General features: G+C 39.6%; 1 protein-coding gene across 4 annotated transcripts in view; it reads left to right on the top strand.

Annotated features, from left to right (window-relative positions):
• Positions 1–18,190, top strand: part of LOC131104131 (adenylate cyclase type 6-like) — a 38,381-nt gene extending 20,191 nt beyond the window's left edge. For all 4 annotated transcript variants that reach the window (XM_058050963.2, XM_058050960.2, XM_078796929.1 and 1 more), the window contains 20 exons: positions 2,169–2,318; positions 3,122–3,243; positions 3,661–3,772; positions 4,151–4,278; positions 4,367–4,525; positions 4,615–4,756; positions 6,310–6,438; positions 6,517–6,545; positions 6,616–6,763; positions 6,837–6,934; positions 9,428–9,632; positions 9,725–9,883; positions 10,016–10,191; positions 11,523–11,549; positions 11,641–11,670; positions 11,750–11,882; positions 13,710–13,973; positions 14,056–14,260; positions 14,346–14,470; positions 15,319–18,190. In XM_058050963.2, coding sequence (XP_057906946.2) covers positions 2,169–2,318; positions 3,122–3,243; positions 3,661–3,772; positions 4,151–4,278; positions 4,367–4,525; positions 4,615–4,756; positions 6,310–6,438; positions 6,517–6,545; positions 6,616–6,763; positions 6,837–6,934; positions 9,428–9,632; positions 9,725–9,883; positions 10,016–10,191; positions 11,523–11,549; positions 11,641–11,670; positions 11,750–11,882; positions 13,710–13,973; positions 14,056–14,260; positions 14,346–14,470; positions 15,319–15,447 — 2,670 coding nt within the window. In that variant the 3' untranslated portion in view covers positions 15,448–18,190. The remainder of the gene's footprint in view (positions 1–2,168; positions 2,319–3,121; positions 3,244–3,660; positions 3,773–4,150; positions 4,279–4,366; positions 4,526–4,614; positions 4,757–6,309; positions 6,439–6,516; positions 6,546–6,615; positions 6,764–6,836; positions 6,935–9,427; positions 9,633–9,724; positions 9,884–10,015; positions 10,192–11,522; positions 11,550–11,640; positions 11,671–11,749; positions 11,883–13,709; positions 13,974–14,055; positions 14,261–14,345; positions 14,471–15,318) is intronic.
• The last annotated feature ends 3,711 nt before the right edge of the window (positions 18,191–21,901 follow it).

Raw genomic sequence — 21,901 nt, 5'->3', positions numbered from 1 at the left:
TGTCGTGATTAAAACGCTGCTGTCACCAAAGCATAGGCGACACGTTCAGGTGTTCAGGTGCTGCACCGGTTGCAAAGAAGAGTATCAGGTGAATTCCAAAAAAAGCTCCTGAAGAGGTGGAGCACCTTTTTGCGTAAACACAGGAGCTTTCATGTGTACTCTGCAAAGCCACGAAGCCTTTCCCCTCTTGAGAAAAGCAAGCAATTAGCAGGAGCTTGTGTGCTCAGGCACATGGAGTGTGATAAGCGTGTTGTGTGACTCTCATCACATGAAGTAGCTCTTAACATATGAAATGGAGAAAAAACTAGCATAGTCTGTACAGATCAAATTTCCTGCAGGTAAACACAATGCAGGCCTTTGCTTGAATAGTGAGTCAAATGTAAACACAAATGAGCACTTGGTAGCATCTGCCTCATGTCGCTGCGGCCTAAATATGTCCTCAAGATATCACTCATTCACACTCTTGGCTTTTCTATTTCCTTCCTCATCCTGCTCTTTGCCTCTTTGTGTCCTTCCTTCCTTCCTTCCCTCCATTTCTTTCTTTAGCTCCATCTTTATTTCGCATTATGTTCTACTCTTTTCCACTTCCACTTATATCCCTCTCAACATATTTTTTTTCCCCTTGTGTTACCTTTATTCCCGACTGTTGGTCTGCGGATTCTTCCTGTCAAGAAAGTCAAGAAAGGGATATTCAAGCCTTCGGGACTTGTGTGATAATTATTCGTTACCGATAATGCTATGCGATATGCAATATTATTTCCACTTTTACAATTAAAATGCCAGAGGAGTTGTTTCTTTAGTAGGGGTACTTTTTTTAGGAATTGCTTAATTACACTGTGTTGTAAGGACTAAGTTTGGTAAAAAAAAAGTTAGTTTGGGCTTTATTTGGGCTTCTGTTGGTGTTTGTGTATTTCCTTTTCTACCCAGGAGATGTCAGTGTGAAAACCTTTGTCATAACATATGTGTTTATTTTAATATGAGCTTGTCTCCCATACTGAGTAAATAGGACGTAGGAAATTCCTGTTTCCACTTTCAGCAGTGGACACGATCCAGTCTGGTGGTCTTTGTATTAATATTTGATACAGGATGTACTTTTCCAGCCTTCCTTCTGGTGGACCCCCCCACCCCCCTCCTCCTTTCACCCCCCCCCCCCCCCCAATCAGTATACAAATGTAGCTTGTTGAGTGAGGAGTGTCACGTTCGCTACTGAAAGGGAGTGGTGAGTCAATAGCAATTCCCAGAAAGCAATGGGAAGTTAAAAAAAAAAAATCCAAAATTACAAATGCATCTCATGATTGTCACAATCTTTTTCAGCGTTTGCCATACAATAATTTATTTGTGGCAACAGGAAAACAAATACATTATGAATGATCTGATAGGGGTTTTATACTGCCGGTTCCGATACTGAATACCAATGAGATCAGCTGATACAGATCATATGGACCCCACGATACCCTACAAAATGAAATCAACACCTTTACATTAATAATGCAATGTTTTTTTGTTAAATAATGTTTAAAAACATGATTTGCTTATGCAAATTAGACAATGACGCACCACGAGTAGATTGCAGCCCTGCATCATCCATTATGTTCATTCATTCATTTTCATTCATTTTCATTCATTTTCATTCATTTTCATTCATATGTACCTATGGAGAATTTGGAGTCCCAATTAACCTAGCATGTTTTTGGAATGTGGGAGGAAACCGGAGTACCCGGAGAAAACCCGCGCATGCAAAGATGGCCGAGGGTGGAATTGAACTCGGGTCTCCTAGCTGTGAGGTCTGCGCGCTAACCACTCGACTTCCGTGCAGCCTCCATTATGTTTTGAACAATAAAAATACATTTTTCATATCATTAACTCATTTACCAGAAAAAGTTAATTTTAATTAACCAACTACAGTTTTGGTGCCATCTTGAATGGAATGAATGAATAGAATTTTTACTCCAAATCTCGCTATAAATTGTGTGCTTTCTCGTTAAGGTAGCCTTGCAATAAAAATATATTTCGCCAAGTTTGATTGAAATTGAACTACAAGTAGTCTACTCCTAAGCGCCGTCGTCTGTAGATCCTGATGTCGTTGAAACATCTAATAGGATTTGCTATAAGCTATTCTTCTCCTATTGTTCTCTCCATCACCCACTGTTTTTCCCTCTTTTCTGTAGGTGAGTGCAAATGTCCTTATTTTCCTGTGCACCAACATCATTGGAATCTGCACCCACTACCCTGCTGAGGTTTCTCAGAGACAAGCCTTCCAGGAGACCAGAGGATACATCCAAGCCAGACTACATCTGCAGAGGGAGAATCAGCAACAGGTACAGTCAATCAGTTGTTGTTTTACTTTTGCATGTATTGACAATGATGTCAATGACTTCCTGTTTTGTAACATCAGTGAGCAACATTGAATATAGTTGCACCCCGTTCCTCCAGTTTTGGTCTAATATTTACAAAGTAGTTATTTAACTTTTCAGCTACCTCATTCATGGAATGGAATGGCCTTTATTGTCATTATACAAACTGTACAACGAGATTGGAGAGCTTCTCCTTTCAGTGCAGTAGTCAAATAAAAAAAAAGTGTATAAAAGTAGAGTAAAAAAGACAATTTAACAAGATACATACAAGATATCCAAAATATACACATAGTATTGCACAGGAGCATATGCAGGAGCAGACATATTGCAGATATATTAATTTTAGTGCAATGATAAATGGGTCATATCATTATAATTGCCTTTATCCATAATAATACTGTTTAGAATACCCCACGTTGCTCTAATGCTGTAATATTTTTTTTTAAGTTTCATAGTATTTTTCCTTGTGAAGACATAATAAAATGGCTGCTGAAATGGTGTACTCACTTTAGCGTACAATGAATTCCATACTTTGCATCAGAAATAAGCAATATATGAACGAAATAGAAGAAATGAAGATGCCGGGTGCTAAAAATATACATCTTGATGCATGTACAATAACCAGGAAGTAGTGATATGTTTATGATAGAAGCTACTGTATTGTATTCAGTGTCATGTCAACACTCTCAGGTAATTTGGTGGACATCTTGCAACACAATCTGCATTTTGTTTAAATTTTTTGTGTTTTTTTTGTTTTTTTTTTTCAGGAACGTCTGTTGCTCTCCGTGTTGCCAAGGCATGTTGCCATGGAGATGAAGGCTGACATCAATGCCAAAAAAGAAGACATGATGTTCCATAAGATCTATATCCAGAAACATGACAATGTCAGGTCAGTTTGAACACACGGTCAATGAAGGAATTGTCACAATTCTGATGTACGTTTTTATGCTTTGCATATAAAAATATGATTGCTACAAACAATATGGTCACAATGCAATGAGTCCATCCACTCAAACACATCATTGCATACAGTACATACAGTTAGACAGTTTGGCTGAGTGTGGCCTAATTAACACTAGTGAGGGAATACTTAATTACCAGCAGCCAAGAAAAGATAATAATCCCCAAAGAGGAAGAACTTCCGAACATATTCAGTTACAAAACTGGGCAAGCACACTTCACACTTCTTTTTATGCCTGAAATATTTTGCTATATTTTTTTTTTTTTTTTTCCTGATACAACGCCTATTGCCGTACTTGCTGAAGACCATCATCAATAATAAAATTCCTTTTTGTGTCCTCCTCAGTATTCTGTTTGCCGACATTGAGGGTTTTACCAGTTTGGCTTCCCAGTGCACGGCTCAGGAACTGGTCATGACCCTCAACGAACTCTTTGCCCGTTTTGACAAACTGGCCTCGGTAATAAACCACATTCTTATGTTTTTTAAGTAATGAAATAGCTTTAAAGATGCTAGGAGCATCATTAGTGTTATTGTTAATGTTTATAAAATTTTGGTAATCATAGGTATGAATGTGAGTGTGAATGGTTGTTTGTCTATATGTGCCCTGTGATTGGCTGGCGACCAGTCCAGGGTGTACCTCGCCTCTCGCCCGAAGACGGCTGGGATAGGCTCCAGCACCCCTGCGACCCTCGTGAGGAAAAGCGGTAGAAAATGAATGAATGAATGAATGAATCGTATTTCTTCTGGCTTAATGTAGCTGCAAAAACTCTCATAAGAACATAATGAAGTCTAAACTTTTATTAATCATTATCCCCCCCCCCCATCTCTTCAACAGGAGAACCACTGTCTACGTATAAAAATTTTGGGTGATTGTTACTACTGTGTGTCTGGGCTACCCGAACCCCGAGCCGACCACGCCCACTGCTGTGTGGAGATGGGTGTGGACATGATCGAGGCCATCTCGTAATTAGAATTAGTAATGCATGGTTTTTGCCAAGGCTTGTCATGCAAAAAAAGCATTTATTAACAAATCACGTTTTCATGTGTCCAGGTTGGTTCGTGAGGTGACGGGTGTCAATGTGAACATGCGTGTTGGCATCCATAGCGGCCGTGTGCACTGCGGCGTCCTAGGACTCAGGAAGTGGCAATTTGATGTGTGGTCGAATGATGTGACACTGGCCAATCACATGGAGGCGGGAGGCAAAGCAGGGTGGGAGGAATAAATCCACTTTTTTTTTTAGAACAAATAACCCAAGTTTAGATGTATTATGGAATTCTTGGTGTGTTTGTTTCCTTTAGGCGGATCCACATCACTAAGGCCACGCTGCAGTATCTCAATGGTGACTATGAAGTGGAGCCAGGCTTTGGAGGGGAAAGGAACGCTTATCTGAAGGAGAACAGCATTGAGACCTTCTTGGTCCTCGGCTGTAGTCAAAAGCGGGTTGGTGGACAAAAGCATACACAGATAAATAAATATGAAATGTAGCTCGGGTCTGGGTGAGACTGGGCCGCATCAGGTTTTCAAAAAAAAAAAAAACGCATTTATTAAAAACAAAAAAAATTAAAAAACTTCACTTTGGTTCCAATTTTCTACAAGAAAAGCTCTGATAAAATATTCCACTGTTCTCAAATATCTTACTTTTTATTTTTCTACACAAAATAAGATGAAAAATAAATAAACAAATCAAGAATAAAGAAAATCAATCAATCAGTAATAAATAAATAAATATAATAATAATAATAAAACGGCAAATAATCAAAACTTAAGAAACCACATATAGTTGGTGGGTAGACAAATTATTTTTTTTCAGATTAAAATGAACAAAGCATTATTAGAGCCCTGTAGACATGACAAAACACGACTATAGTCACATTTATACTCTTTTTATTTACAACATATTGCGCAACTGCAGGGTCTTGAGACACATGCTAACTCGCAAACTAGAGAGCTTAGCGACCTAAACGGTAGCCATCAAGTTATTTCCTTTAAACAAAAACTTACCACTTCCACACGGATAGGGAGGATAACTATTAACAGTTATTTAACCTTTAACATGAACATTAATCAAACGTAATAATTTTTTCTGGGTACATGATACCATACAGCATCCATATCAAACTTGCGCGGGCCGCACTAACATTAAACTTTCATATCAAGGCGGGGGCCTCAAACTAGTGTCCTGCGGGCCACATTTGGCCCGCGGGCCACGTGTTTTAACAAATTAAAACAGACCGTTTTGGCAGGAAGCACAAATAGTACAGCTGGAATAGGTGCAGATTCTGGAAGATCTAGAAAGTTTTCTGTGCTGGTTATTGTGTGTAGCTGCTCTGTAGGAGACCACAACTCAATACAAAGAGTCAAAAAATCAGCACAATAGGTCCCCTTTTAAGGATATTAAGGAGTAAATTAGGGCGGCACGGCGGTCGAGTGGTTAGCGTGCAGACCTCACAGCTAGGAGACCAGGGTTCAATTCCACCCTAGGCTATCTCTGTGTGGAGTTTGCATGTTCTCCCTGTGCATGCGTGGGTTTTCTCCGGGTACTCCGGTTTCCTCCCACATTCCAAAAACATGCTAGGTTAATTGGCCAATCCAAATTGTCCATAGGTATGAATGTGAGTGTGAATGGTTGTTTGTCTATATGTGCCCTGTGATTGGCTGGCGACCAGTCCAGGGTTTACTCTGCCTCTCGCCCGAAGACAGCTGGGATAGGCTCCAGCACCCCTGCGACCCTCGTGAGGAAAAAGCGGTAGAAAATGAATGAATTAATGAATGAATGAAGGAGTAAATTAAGGAAGTAATCATTTCTTAAGGAAGATGATCCCTGGCGTTTTAATGGTATCCAATGTCCATAAAATACTTCAGATCTTGAAGCAATTATCTGGTTTGGCTGTAATAAAAATGACAAAAGGCCTCTTCCAATGCAGTTTGTCACTTGCAATGTTGTCTGCATGAGAACAGTTGGTAAAGCCATTATGTTTTCTCTCTGTGAGCAGAAGGAAGAAAAGGCGATGATGGCTAAGATGCAGCGGACGAGAGCCAACTCCAACGAGGGACTGATGCCACGCTGGGTCCCTGATAGAACTTTTTCCAGGACCAAAGACTCCAAAGTCTTCAGACAAATGGTGATTTTTTTCTACTAACAGATGCCTTTAAATGGTTTATGCTGTGTGTTTTTTATAGTTATGTTCTGTCTTCTTCAGGGCATTGATGAAACCTCAAGTAAAGACAAGTAAGTATCACATACATATTTACACATTATTTTCCAGAATATATAATATAATTCATGTTCTTTTTTTCAGCCGGGGTGTCCAGGAGACCATGAACCCGGAGGATGAGGTGGATGAATTCCTAGGACGAGCGATTGATGCTCGCAGCATCGACCAACTAAGAAAAGACCATGTTAAAAAGTTCCTGCTCACCTTCCAGACTTCTAGTTTGGAGAAGAAGGTCTTTTAATTATCACTGCATAGTCTTTTTAACCCTACCTTCCCCAATCTAACTCTATTTTTGACTTTTGCAGTATTCCAAGAAGGTGGATGATCGTTTTGGAGGCTATGTTGCTTGCACTCTACTAGTGTTCTGCTTCATATCTTTCATACAAATTGTCATCTTTCCACAGTGAGTAGCTCACATATTACCCAAGTATCCTCCACTACATACTATATGCTAAAAATATATATATATACTATATGCTTCAGCATTTCATTTCAGTATGCGGAATCAAAACCGTATTGGCAAATGGTGGTCACAATAGACTCCAAAATCACACATTTTTGAAGTGGCCTTTTATTGTGGCCAACCAAAGGCAGATCGAGCTGTGTACTCAGCACCTTGTAATGCCACACTTAAAACACATTTCCTGGGTTAATGTCCTGTTTAGCCCACAACAAATCAAGATGCTGATTACACAGCAGGTTGGCCACAATAAAAGGCGACTCCAAAACCGTATTGGCAAATGGTGGTCAGAATAGACTCCAAAATCACACATTTTTGAAGTGGCCTTTTATTGTGGCCAACCAAAGGCAGATCGAGCTGTGCACTCAGCACCTTGTAATGCCACACTTAAAACACATTTCCCGGGTTAATGTCCTGTTTAGCCCACAACAAATCAAGATGCTGATTACACAGCAGGTTGGCCACAATAAAAGGCGACTCCAAAACCGTATTGGCAAATGGTGGTCACAATAGACTCCAAAATCACACATTTTTGCAGTGGCCTTTTATTGTGGCCAACCAAAGGCAGATCAAGCTGTGTACTCAGCACCTTGTAATGCCACACTTAAAACACATTTCCCGGGTTAATGTCCTGTTTAGCCCACAACAAATCAAGATACTGATTAGACAGCAGGTTGGCCACAATAAAAGGGCACTCCAAAACCGTATTGGCAAATGGTGGTCACTATAGACTCCAAAATCACACATTTTTGAAGTGGCCTTTTATTGTGGCCAACCAAAGGCAGATCAAGCTGTGTACTCAGCACCTTGTAATGCCACACTTAAAACACATTTCCTGGGTTAATGTCCTGTTTAGCCCACAACAAATCAAGATGCTGATTACACAGCAGGTTGGCCACAATAAAAGGCGACTCCAAAACCGTATTGGCAAATGGTGGTCACAATAGACTCCAAAATCACACATTTTTGAAGTGGCCTTTTATTGTGGCCAACCAAAGGCAGATCAAGCTGTGTACTCAGCACCTTGTAATGCCACACTTAAAACACATTTCCCGGGTTAATGTCCTGTTTAGCCCACAACAAATCAAGATGCTGATTAGACAGCAGGTTGGCCACAATAAAAGGCGACTCCAAAACCGTATTGGCAAATGGTGGTCACAATAGACTCCAAAATCACACATTTTTGAAGTGGCCTTTTATTGTGGCCAACCAAAGGCAGATCAAGCTGTGTACTCAGCACCTTGTAATGCCACACTTAAAACACATTTCCCGGGTTAATGTCCTGTTTAGCCCACAACAAATCAAGATGCTGATTACACAGCAGGTTGGCCACAATAAAAGGCGACTCCAAAACCGTATTGGCAAATGGTGGTCACAATAGACTCCAAAATCACACATTTTTGAAGTGGCCTTTTATTGTGGCCAACCAAAGGCAGATCAAGCTGTGTACTCAGCACCTTGTAATGCCACACTTAAAACACATTTCCCAGGTTAATGTCCTGTTTAGCCCACAACAAATCAAGATGCTGATTAGACAGCAGGTTGGCCACAATAAAAGGTCACTCCAAAACCGTATTGGCAAATGGTGGTCACAATAGACTCCAAAATCACACATTTTTGAAGTGGCCTTTTATTGTGGCCAACCAAAGGCAGATCAAGCAGATCAAGCTGTGTACTCAGCACATTTCCTGGGTTAATGTCCTGTTTAGCCCACAACAAATGAAGATGTTGATTAGACAGCAGGTTGGCCACAATAAAAGGTCACTTCAAAACCGTATTGGCAAATGGTGGTCACAATAGACTCCAAAATCACATATTTTGAAGTGGCCTTTTATTGTGGCCAACCAAAGGCAGATCAAGCTGTGTACTCAGCACCTTGTAATGCCACACTTAAAACACATTTCCCAGGTTAATGTCCTGTTTAGCCCACAACAAATCAAGATGCTGATTAGACAGCAGGTTGGCCACAATAAAAGGTCACTCCAAAACCGTATTGGCAAATGGTGGTCACAATAGACTCCAAAATCACACATTTTTGAAGTGGCCTTTTATTGTGGCCAACCAAAGGCAGATCAAGCAGATCAAGCTGTGTACTCAGCACATTTCCTGGGTTCATGTCCTGTTTAGCCCACAACAAATTAAGATGTTGATTAGACAGCAGGTTGGCCACAATAAAAGGTCACTCCAAAACCGTATTGGCAAATGGTGGTCACAATAGACTCCAAAATCACACATTTTTGAAGTGGCCTTTTATTGTGGCCAACCAAAGGCAGATCAAGCTGTGTACTCAGCACCTTGTAATGCCACACTTAAAACACATTTCCTGGGTTAATGTCCTGTTTAGCCCACAACCTAAAGTAGGCCCCCCTGTGTGCGATTGAGTTTGATTGACATCCCTGTCCTAAATGTTTCTCTTACCTCTACTCTTTCTTGTAGCACTCCAGTCATGCTGGGAATCTATATCAGTATCTTCATCATCCTGGCCAACATCCTTTTCATTTGTGCCATATACTCTTGCATCAAGCTCTTCCCGGCTGCAATGCAGACTGTTTCAAAAAAGATTGTCCAGTCTCGCACCAACAGCACTCTGGTTGGAGTGTTCACCATTATCCTCGTCTTCATCTCTGCCTTTGTCAACATGGTACGACCTCAACAAAAAAGTGACCTGCTCTCCACAAAGAAATACATCTAGACTTTTGTCTAAACATTTGTACGTTTTTCTGATTGTCGCAGTTTGCCTGTGACACCAAGAGCTTAGCGGAGTGCGTCGCAGAGAAATCAAACACCTCCGCCACCACGGTGACACCATGCTTGATCCGCAGCTTGAATGTGTCCGTCGATGGGGGTCTCGAGATCTGTCCCAGCCAGGGCCCCTCCTGCCCGTTTCCTGAGGTGAGCCCCCCACGTCGAGTCCATTGTGCGTCTTCAATTAATCACTCACGTCGTACATTGTACTACTGCGTGTTCATGTCACATTTGCATTTGTGAGCTCTTTTGTTGATGATGCTGTCCTATTTGTGGCAGTACTTCAGCTACAGCGTGCTGCTGACACTGCTGGCCTGCTCAGTGTTCCTGCAGATCAGCAGCATCGGGAAGTTGGCCCTGATGCTGCTCATTCAGTTCACCTTCCTGCTACTGGTCGAGTGGCCACAAGTGGCACTATTTGACAATGCAGATCTCTTTGTCACCTCTAATGCCATGTAAGTGACACAGTATAAAAAGAGTGTGCTCACGTTGTTAGAGTTGATGCTCAGTGGAATAATATTCATGTGTAAACAAAACGCTACTCATTTTTATATTTTTCACAATACAGTAAAGTCTCGTTATATCGATATCGGTTATAACGAATTACTACTTATTACGATACTATTTTCATTTCCCGGCAAATTTCTAGTCTTTTATGATATAATTAGCTCCGTTAGTACGATACCCGGTTATTATGATAATCCGGTTACTACGATGCCCTTTTCATCTCCCGCCAGCCAATTTGGTCTGCTTATATCGATACAAAAGCAGCTTAAATCAATCTTTGCTTAAGGATTTCAATACCAAAAAAGAACACGGCGAACGGCTGCTTCCAGTCAACTTTATTTTTCACACTTCCACCACCAGAGCGCAGCACACACAGCGATTCCCGCACTTCCTGGTTCACAGGTCATGCTCAACCCTGTATAGAATCTATACACACGAGAGAAACCACGAACGCAGTTGGTTCTTCTGTTGCAGGCATGTGTTTGGCCAGCTATGTGGGGCGGGTTGAGCATGACCTGTGAACCAGGAAGTGCGGGAATCGGTGTGTGTGCTGCGCTCTGGAAGTGTGAAAAATAAAGTTGACTGGAAGCAGCCGTTCGCCGTGTTCTTTTTTGGTATTGAAATCCTTAAGCAAAGATTGATTTAAGCTGCTCGACATTGTTCTATACTATAGAACAATGTCGAGTGCATTATTGCCCACTTTTAATGCAGTTCGGCGCAGGATCGGATATATGGATAGTCCGGTTATATCGGTATTTTTTCCGACTCCCGAGAATATCGATATAACGAGACTTTACTGTATTTATCTGTGTGGCACATGTGGCATATCAAGATGCTTGATTAGACAGCAGGTTGGCCACAATAAAAGGTGACTCCAAAACCGTAATCACACATTTTGAAGTGGCCTTTTATTGTTGCCAACCAAAGGCAGATCAAGCTGTGTACTCAGCACCTTGTAATGCCACACTTATGAGGTGGGTGAATTATGAGCGCTCACTAACACAGATTTAGACAAATTTGTGAACAATATTTTCAATAAAAGTTTTATTTTATCTAATAAAAATAAAAAGAATGGAAAAAAAATGAATGGAAGCCAAAGCAAACGTGTTGTTTATTTATGTTAAGAGTCACATTAAACTTTTCAACAGAGACCTTGTTGTAGAAAGGGGGTGCCCAAAGCTACAGGCTGTTTTGACACCACTGTTCAAGAATATAACAAAAAAAAATAATGTTTGGGTTTGTTTGATGATATCTAATATTGTTTCTATTTTCATTGTAGTGATCTAAACGAAACGAGTAATCAGTGGTAAGTAGAAACATTTTCATACCGATCATACAACTTCTTTTCATTACTTGATTGCAATAATTGATGTTCTTCTACTGTGTTTGTAAATTAGGTCCAGTTTCAATGAAACTACAAGCTATTGGTAAGACTTTTACATTTCCATCCTCTTTTTAGTCTTTAACCGTCAACCTTGTAATCAGTTTGTATGCCTCTTTTTGCAGCCCATTTGTTGTGACCAAAGTATCCCTGAGGGTCATGACCCCAGTAATCCTCACAGTCTTTGTCCTGGCACTGTACCTGCACGCCCAGCAGGTTGAATCGACTGCACGCCTTGACTTCCTGTGGAAATTACAGGTATCTATGTGGCCACCAGAGGGCGACATGGTAACAATAACAATAATGCCACATTGGCTCAACGCACTTATCTGACATGCCAAATATTCCTGCCATACAAATGATTTAAAGATTTGATAGGTTTTAGCCAGTAGTCCCTATCTGATAATCCTCGCTCTCCATGTTAAAACATAACTGTGGTTTGTCACACCCGAGTTCAATTTCTCTAGCCACACCCAGGCCTGATTACTGCCACAACTGTTCTCAATCAAGAAGTTTGACTGACTGACTGACTGACTTTGTCAGGCCTACTTCACCTGACAAAGTGAAGTAGAACAAAAGAGCCTCAAAATCTACGCATCATGCTGAGATCTAAATAAATTCAGTAACAAATGAGAAAGAAAGTAACTGAGATCTCTCAGTCTGTAAAAGGTTATAAAACCATTACTAAACCTCTGGGACTCAAGCAAACCACAGTGAGAGTCATTATCCGCAAATGGTGAAAACATGGAACAGTGTTGTTAACCTACCCAGGAGTGATCTGATGAGACAGAAGTTGAACCTTTTGTAAGGTGTGTGTCGTAATCCATCTGGCATAAAAGTAAAGCTGCATTTCAGAAAAATCATAATAAGGGTAAAATATGGTGGTGGTAGTGTGATGGTCTGCGTCTGTGATGAATGGAACCATGAATTCTGCTGTTTACCAAAAAATCCTGAAAGGATAATGTCCGGCCATCTGTTTGTGACCTCAAGCAGAGCTTGGGGGAGGGCAGAGAGTTTATATATAAGAAAGTCAGCCTCTCTGTGACATCACAAAGGAACAGTTTTACCACGCCTTTTGAAACACAGCGTTTTGAACCATCTCAAACTTCTTTCCAAATGCGCAAACCTTATTACCTGGAACTTTTGCATTGATTAACATGAGAATACAACATTGTAACAGTCCAGGGTGTACCCCGCTTTTCGCCCGAAGACACCTGGGATAGGCTCCAGCACCCCCACGACCCTCGTGAGGAAAAGCGGTAGAAAATGAATGAATGAATGAATGCTAATTTTTCTACCCTTTTGTATTGAGTTGTGGTCTCCTATAGAGCAGCTACACACAATAACCCGCACATTTTTCCAGAATCTGCGCCTATTCCATCTGTATTTCCTTTGATTTGTGCTTCCTGACAAAACGGACTGTTTTCATTTATTCCACCCACAGATACTCCGCTGTGATTTGTCACACGCCCAAAGTGTTTCCTAATTATGAACCATATAAGGAAGTCCCTCCCCTCTGTGACATCACAAAGAAACAGTTTTACCACGCCTTTTGAAACGCAGCGTTTTGAGCCATCCCAAACTTCTTTCAGGGCTCAATTCCAAATGTGCAAACCTCATTATCTGAAACTTTGGCATCGCTTAACACGAAAATACAACATTCTAACTACATTTATAGTAGCTGTTAATACATTAATACATTAATACATACATTAATTAATTCATTCATTCATTCATTCATTCATTTTCTACTGCTTATCCTCACAAAGGTTGCGGGGGTGCTGGAACCTATCCCAGCTGTCTTCGGGACATACAATACATATTATATATTATAATCTTATCCCGTCTTATCTTTCAATCAATAAAATACAGTACAAATCGGCATACGTCAGACATACTGTACATTTATAGGTCAGAAAAGTGAAAAAAGCATAGTAGATCCCCTTTAATTAATAAAAGGTTTGATTTAAAAACTGCATTTTGTGATCAGTTGTGTTGTCATTGACTAATATTTTAATTTATCTGATGATTTACATGTGACACTTTTCCACACCACCGTAACTCATTGAGAACTTTGCCTCTCAGGCCACTGAAGAAAAGGAGGAGATGGAGGAACTACAAGCCTACAATCGCCGCCTCCTCCATAATATTCTGCCTAAAGACGTAGCTGCTCACTTTTTGGCACGTGAGCGACGTAACGACGAGCTCTACTACCAGTCCTGTGAGTGTGTGGCGGTCATGTTCGCCTCCATCAGCAACTTCTCCGAGTTTTACGTGGAACTGGAGGCCAACAACGAGGGGGTAGAGTGTCTGCGGCTGCTCAATGAGATTATCGCTGATTTTGATGAGGTAGGAATATCGGTAAGGCTCAAGTGAGTTTTGCAGGGGAAGAGTCAGTGTCACCTTTTTTTGTTGTTTTGTTTATTTACAGATCATCAGCGAGGAGAAGTACAGACAGCTGGAGAAGATCAAGACCATTGGCTCCACCTACATGGCTGCCTCGGGCCTTAATGACTCCACCTATGACAAGGAGGGACGCACCCACATTACTGCACTGGCCGACTATGCCATGAGACTGAGAGAGCAGATGAAATACATCAATGAGCATTCCTTCAATAATTTCCAAATGAAAATAGGTAATATGACTCCATTGTCTCTCATGGACAGCACTTTTATTATTATTTTATTATAGTAGAAATAACAAATTAACTTTTTGTTCAGGTTTGAACATTGGACCAGTGGTAGCAGGGGTCATCGGGGCACGGAAGCCTCAATATGACATTTGGGGGAACACAGTTAATGTTGCCAGTCGCATGGACAGCACAGGTGTACCAGACCGCATACAGGTGGGTTGAATTTTTTGGATTTTGCCGGAATTTCTTTTTTGAGAATGTGTATTATTCATTCATTCATTCATTTTCTACCGCTTTTTTCCTCACGAGGGTCGCGGGGGGTGCTGGAGCCTATCCCAGCTATGGTATCATAGCTATGATATGGTATCATGTACCCAAAAAAGATTATTACGTTTGATTGGTTAGCGCACAGACCTCACAGCTAGGAGACCAGGGTTCAATTCCACCCTCGACCATCTCTGTGTGGAGTTTGCTTGTTCTCCCCGTGGGTTTTCTCCGGGTACTGCGGTTTCCTCCCACATTCCAAAAACATGCGACTCCAAATTGTCCATAGGTATGAATGTGAGTGTGAATGGTTGTTTGTCTATATGTGCCCTGTGATTGGCTGGCGACCAGTCTCGCCCGAAGACACCTGGGATAGGCTCCAGCACCCTTGTGAGGAAAAGCGGTAGAAAATGAATGAATGAATGTTTTGCAAATCCAAGGAAATTCAGGTGGATTAGGTGCAGATTCTGGAAGCGCTACAAAACTTTCTGTGTAGGTTATTGTGTGTAGTTGCTCTATAGGAGTCCACAACTCAATACAAAGGGCCGAAAATGTGCATAATAGTCCCCTTTAAGTTTAGTAAAAGTCATATTTTGACGCAAATCGATTTTAGAGCATGAAGTATCGGAAGTATTAATATTTCAGTATCCATCCCATATCTCAACTTAAAGTTCTGAATTCAGCAGGTTGGTAGAATGTGTCATTTCGAATCAAATAGCACTCTGTTGTCTGTTTTATTTTCACGGTCAACGATCAAGGTCATCATGTAATACTGCTTTCTGTCATGCCGCCCTCAGGTGACGACAGACCTCCACCAGGTACTGTCAAACAAAGGGTATGTGTTGGAGTGTCGCGGGGTTGTTAAGGTCAAAGGTAAAGGCGAAATGACAACCTACTTCCTGAATGACGGGCCGCCCAGCAGTTAGCAGCCATGGCAACGGCAGTTTGCCCCCCCCGCCCTGCAGGGACACAGCACCACTGAGTGAAGACTCACATGGGTGAGCGAATGGCTAAAAAAAAAAAACAAACAAAAAAAAACTATAAATGCCATCACTTGAATCCCAAGCAAAGACAAAGGGGGAAAATGTTTCGGATTTTCAAAGGAACCTTGTTTCCTGAAGAGAGGAAAATGTTCTCATTTGACCGCCATTTTTTGGTGCAAGTGGAAAGGACGGCGTTTTTTTTCTCACGTCTAGCCTCTCTCTCAGGCTCCTTGAAAGATGCAAAGTCTGTTTATTTAAATCAACGCCTTTTAGCCTGTGTCAAAAGAAGATTTACATCATTGCTGTACATAAGGCTACTTACTTTTTATTCTTAATTTTTGGTTCACATGAATTAAGAGAAGGTACTGGTATTTTCTTTCCAGATTATTTATTTCAATCTCAAAATGTATTGTGCAAAAAGGTCCTTTTATGGAAAAAAAAAAAAAAAGTGTGACTACATAAAGTACGTGCACAAATATCCGGTTTATTACACGATAATAAGTGTGTATGTACATGCATATTTGTGTAATGAATATACAATATGTATAAAATGAGGACTATATTGACCAAAGACTAAAGTACTTACTAAAAGCAAGGCATGATATGTTCTTGCAAAAGTCAGCAATGATCACCGCCTGTTTTTAAGGTCTAAACCGTCTTCTTGCAGTAAAGACTACTTCATTGTTTTCATAAGATATGTAAAAAAAAAAAAATATTTTTATCTGTCGGTGCGGCAGCATTAAATCTAAATTATTATAGTGCCCACAACTTTTAGACGACTAAGGATGTTTTCATGAAAGTTATATATCAAATCTAGATTTTTTTTTTTTATTTGTGTTCTTCTCCGAGGAGTATACGAATAGCTCCGGTTGGGTTCATGATCTTATCCGATGGTTCTTTACAGAGTTTGAGCGCCATCATTCAGCTGTTTTTAAGCCGTAAAAGTATGTCAACCACTCCTTTCCCTTTTGGAGAAGTATTTTTGGTGCAAATTGAAGGGGACTCAGTTATGAAAGTTAGTACTGGAGCCATTTGGGGTTGGGTTGGGGGGGGGGACGTTGAATTAAAGCGCAGAGGTACCACAAGCCTGATTCTTCTATGAAGAAGAAAGAAATGAAGGATGAAATACAGTATATATATCGTTTTTGACTGAATACTGTGCTTTGTAAACCTGAATGGGGCATAACTATTTTCACTGTGAGGTTTTTATTCTACAGCAAAACTGCTTTCTTGCCAAAACATAACCGCTTTTGAAGCATGTCTGATTGTGGTCTCTTTTGTTTATTTTTTTTTTTTTTTGCTTTGTTTTTAAACGTAGGCTATTTTCTACCACTTCTGTATCCATAATTTGTATATTCTTAATGTTGTTGTTATTATTATTATTATTAATTAATATGATTCATTATAATACTTATTATGATGATTCCATTGCAGTTGGAAGAGGATCAAAACGACCAGCACGCTTTTCTCGATAAATGCCTAAGTCGTAAGGTTCAAGCTCCAGTGGTACCGACTGATCAACTACAGCTCATGAATTCTGATGTTCGGTTTGAGTCCCTATGTACAATGTAGTATTTCCACTGCGATCATGTACAGAAATAATAACTTTAGCTGCCTTTGCAGCAGAGCCCAGGGGATGTATGCTTACATAAGCATAGCAGTGAACACACATATATATATATATATATATATATATATATATATATATATATATGAAGGATTCACTGTGCTTCTATTCATTTTTATTTATGACACTCCTGCAGTATTGTAAATCTCAGTCAGGCTTTGTAGGCGATGTCTCCTTTCCGCACATCTTAGCAAAGAACAGAATATAGCTACAGGTATTATACCACTATGTGGTGAGTGGGTGAGGGGGAAGCAGAAAGGTACACATATTATATATATATATATATATAAATATAATTATTTTTTCCACAGCCATTTTAATCAGTTCTTGTATTATTTCACCAGTTTTTCAGCAGGATTTGCGCTGATGACTGAGTTTGATTGCCTTAAGTTAATATAAAGCATATTGAAATAACACTATATACAGGAAATGTGCCTGCTGGCCCTCTTTTTGGACTGCTGATGGAAAGAAGAAACGAATAAGGGCTTGTCGAGAATATTCTCCATGCAACATTTCATTGTCCAACCTATTCGCCGACAAACGAAAGCCCTGACTCGACTCTTTTTTGACACACTCGACGGCAACAAACAGTTGATCACGTTTTGTACCAAAGCCGGCTTTACACAGCCTTGTGCGTTTGGTCCCCCCCGGCTGTGTGTTGATGTTTGCGCTCAGGTGTGGAAGATGTGATGGAGATCACCAATGAAGAGTGATTCGTATAAGCAAATGGTTTATAGAATGGACATAAGTTAATAAAAAATGTGCATTGTATGTATTATATTTCTATTGGTTATCCATGGAATTGTGTTGTCAACTTTTTTTGGGATGTTTTGAGGAAGCAGGAGAGGAAGGTTGCCCCCCCCCCCCCCACACACACACACTCTTGAAACAGTATTTTTGCTCAGGCCTGATGAATCCTTCAGTACTTGTTTTTTTTTGTTTTATTTGTATTTTCCCTGAGTGCAAAAACTGAAAGACAAAGAAGCGCTGAGGTCTATGACAAAGAGAAAAATAACATTTCCCCTTGAAGAAAGAAAATAAAAAAAAAAGATCAATGGCTCACTGGTACTTTGTCTAATTCATGTTTCTATGTCTGCCGCAAAAACGTACCTCACATTACATTTCATTTAGTGCTATCCAAGTTAAAATGTTAACGGAAATGTCCTTATTTCAGACATGCATACTATGTTACATTATTCTTTCTCACATATACACTTACAATACAATACACTTATACTATAATAATATTAATAATACTATAATATATATAATACAAATTATATATTTTTATATACATATATAATATATAAGATCTATCTATCTATCTCTCTATCTCTATCTCTATCTGTCTCTATCTATCTCTCTATTTCTATCTATCTCTATCTATCTCTATCTCTATCTCTATCTATCTCTCTATCTATCTCTATCTCTATCTATCTATCTCTATCTCTCTATCTCTCTCTATCTTTCTCTCTCTATCTTTCTCTCTATCTCTATCTCTCTATCTCTATCTCTCTATCTATCGCTCTCTCTATCTCTATCTATCTATCTATCTCTATCTATCTCTATCTATCTCTATCTCTCTATCTCTCTCTATCTCTATCTCTATCTCTCTATCTCTCTCTATCTCTATCTCTATCTCTCTATCTATCTCTATCTCTCTATCTATCTCTATCTCTCTATCTATCTCTATCTCTATCTCTCTATCTATCTCTATCTCTCTATCTCTATCTCCATCTATCTCTATCTATCTCTCTATTTCTATCTCTATCTATCTCTATCTCTCTATCTCTCTATCTATCGCTCTCTCTCTATCTCTATCTCTATCTATCTCTCTATCTATCTCTATCTCTATCTATCTATCTCTATCTCTCTATCTCTCTATCTCTCTATCTCTCTCTATCTTTCTCTCTCTATCTTTCTCTCTATCTCTATCTCTCTATCTATCGCTCTCTCTATCTCTATCTATCTCTCTATCTATCTCTATCTATCTCTATCTATCTCTATCTGTATCTCTCTATCTCTCTCTCTCTCTATCTCTCTATCTATCTCTATCTCTCTATCTATCTCTATCTATCTCTATCTCTCTATCTATCTCTATCTCTATCTCTATCTCTATCTCTATCTCTATCTATCTATCTATCTATCTATCTATCTATCTATCTATCTATCTATCTATCTATCTATCTATCTATCTATCTATCTATCTATCTATCTATCTATCTATCTATCTATCTATCTATCTATCTATCTATCTATCTATCTATCTATCTATCTATCTATCTATCTATCTATCTATCTACACACACACACACACACATACGTATATATACACATACATACACACACACAACACCTCATTAATACACATGTCTGAAAAGGAGCAGGAAGAAGCAAAGCTTATTAAATCCTACCCCACGCCGTAGCAGTTACCAATTCAATTCCCCACACTTATAATCACAGAATCTTACATAAGACAAAACAACAAAAGAAGAGTGGGAACATCGGACACCCCAGCAAACCCCCCCCCCCCAGGACATTGCCGAAACACACCAGTTTTTATGCCGCGTGCCATTCCTCACGTATCCCTTCCATTTAGCTGCACTTTGGGACTGGCACTGGATCTCTGCAATGGCTGGGTTACTGTATAAACATGCCAGAATTGTCTGAAAGCATCCTTTTAGGGACCAAAACGTGGGTGTACATTGGCAATGTTTACCCAATCTAACTTGTACTTATCATTGAACCACACCTTCAGGAGCACAATGAGTAAAGTTCAGTCTTAATGGAGACAGAAACAAACTCATTATGCAAAATGTGTGTTGACTGACAATTCTTTGTGATTCCCAAATAGAATTTGTTCCTACTTCTTGATTGTGACAAACTTTATGCAATCACAATTTCCTCTTTATAGCTCATCAAAATAACTTTGCAAGCCTGGACTAAGACGTGAAGTCAAATTTGGATGCAAAATAATCCTGCAGGAGGTAGCAGTATCCAACTGCATCCTTTTGAAAGGTGACTTGACAATGACAGGAAGTGCCTTTTAAAACAGAGATACTCTTTATTTAGTTCTGAGTACAGAGTACCAGGGTACCCATAGACAACCCCCGCACAGGGTGGGTTGTCTTCCAGGTCTTCCCGATGTTTTGACTGTGTGGCTGACATGCTAACTACTTGGCCAAAAGCAAAAACTACAATAGGTTCTCATTAAAATCTTTGTTTTTTTTTTGCACCAAAAGCACTACTTTGTACAGGGACTTATATAAATAAAAAATATTGTGGCGATATATTGTGGTAATATTGTGTCCCACTCCATTGGTCAACAAAGGGGCAGCATAGCTCATTCTCTAACAGACTCCTGCAGTTCCGTTCACATAGTAAACGCTACAGTACTTAATTCATTCAACATGCCAACCAGCTCTACAATGATGTCAAAATTAATACGTATATGACATTTATGTCCATAAAACATGTATGGAAACTTGGAACTACAATTGTAAACATACACCAAGAAATAGGTGTATTTGACCTAGTGTATTTCAACTGGATTAACCGGTGTGGCAGCATGGAGTCGTGACAAACTATTTGACACACACGAACACTGTACACAAAACTGAACACACACACGTTTCCACCTTGAATCAATGGCTGACTAACCCACTCAGTGTATTATCATTGTAGTTAAATGGTTGATGTGAAATTGACTTTACCGTGAACCAGTTATAAAACTAGGCCCAAAAGCTACAGTCGACCATCATCAACTCGACCTCTAATGTTACAACATAGTCCATGGCGAAACTATTTATTTCCTCATTCGTTTTCTTGTCAAGCTTGTTTTGCGGTTTTCCAAAAGGAAGAACCATCTGTGAGCTTGTCAGAAATTAGCTATTTTTTTTTAGACTCATTGTGTGATGGCAATCTGTTCAAATCATTTTGCTGTGATTGTACAGTACAATGTATAATCTAGAGACGGGATAAACATACAGCTGTTATGCCTTACAGCAGGGGTCTCAAACTCAATTTACCTGCGGGCCACTGGAGCTAGGGTCTGGGCAAGGCTGGGCCGCATCAGGTTTTCCAAAAAAAAAACAAAAAAAAAACGCATTTATTAAAAACAGAAAAATATACAAACTTTCCGATTTTCTACAATAAAAGCTCTGATAAAACATTCCACTGTTCTCAAATATCTTAATTTTAATTTTTCTGCACAAAATAAGATGAAAAATAAATAAACAAATCAAGAATAAAGAAAATCAATCAATCAGTAATAAATACATAAATATAATAATAATAATAATAATAAAACGGCAAATAACAAAAAACTTAAGAAACCACATATAGTTGGTGGGTAGACAAATTATTTTTTTCAGATTAAAATGAACAAAGCATTATTAGAGCCCTGTAGACATGACAAAACACGACTATAGTCACATTTATACTCTTTTTATTTACAACATATTGCGCAACTGCAGGGTCTTGAGACACATGCTAACTCGCAAACTAGAGAGCTAGCGACCTAAACGGTAGCCTTCAAGTTATTTCCTTTAAACTTAAATAGCCAAAAACTTACCACTTCCACACGGATAGGGAGGATAACTATTAACAGTTATTTAACCTTTAACATGAACATTAATCAAACGTAATATTTTTTTCTGGGTACATGATACCATACAGCATCCATATCAAACTAACATTAAACTTTCATATCAAGGCGGGGGCCTCAAACTAGTGTCCTGCGGGCCACATTTGGCCCGCGGGCCGCATGTT

The sequence above is a fragment of the Doryrhamphus excisus genome, linkage group LG15, assembly GCF_037039965.1.
Source record: "Doryrhamphus excisus strain RoL-2023G ecotype Guam linkage group LG15, RoL_Dexc_Guam_v1.1, whole genome shotgun sequence".
In the NCBI taxonomy this organism is placed as follows: Eukaryota; Metazoa; Chordata; class Actinopteri; order Syngnathiformes; family Syngnathidae; genus Doryrhamphus; species Doryrhamphus excisus.
Note: the sequence above shows the minus strand (reverse complement) of the source record. Positions and strands in the feature narration are given on the sequence as shown.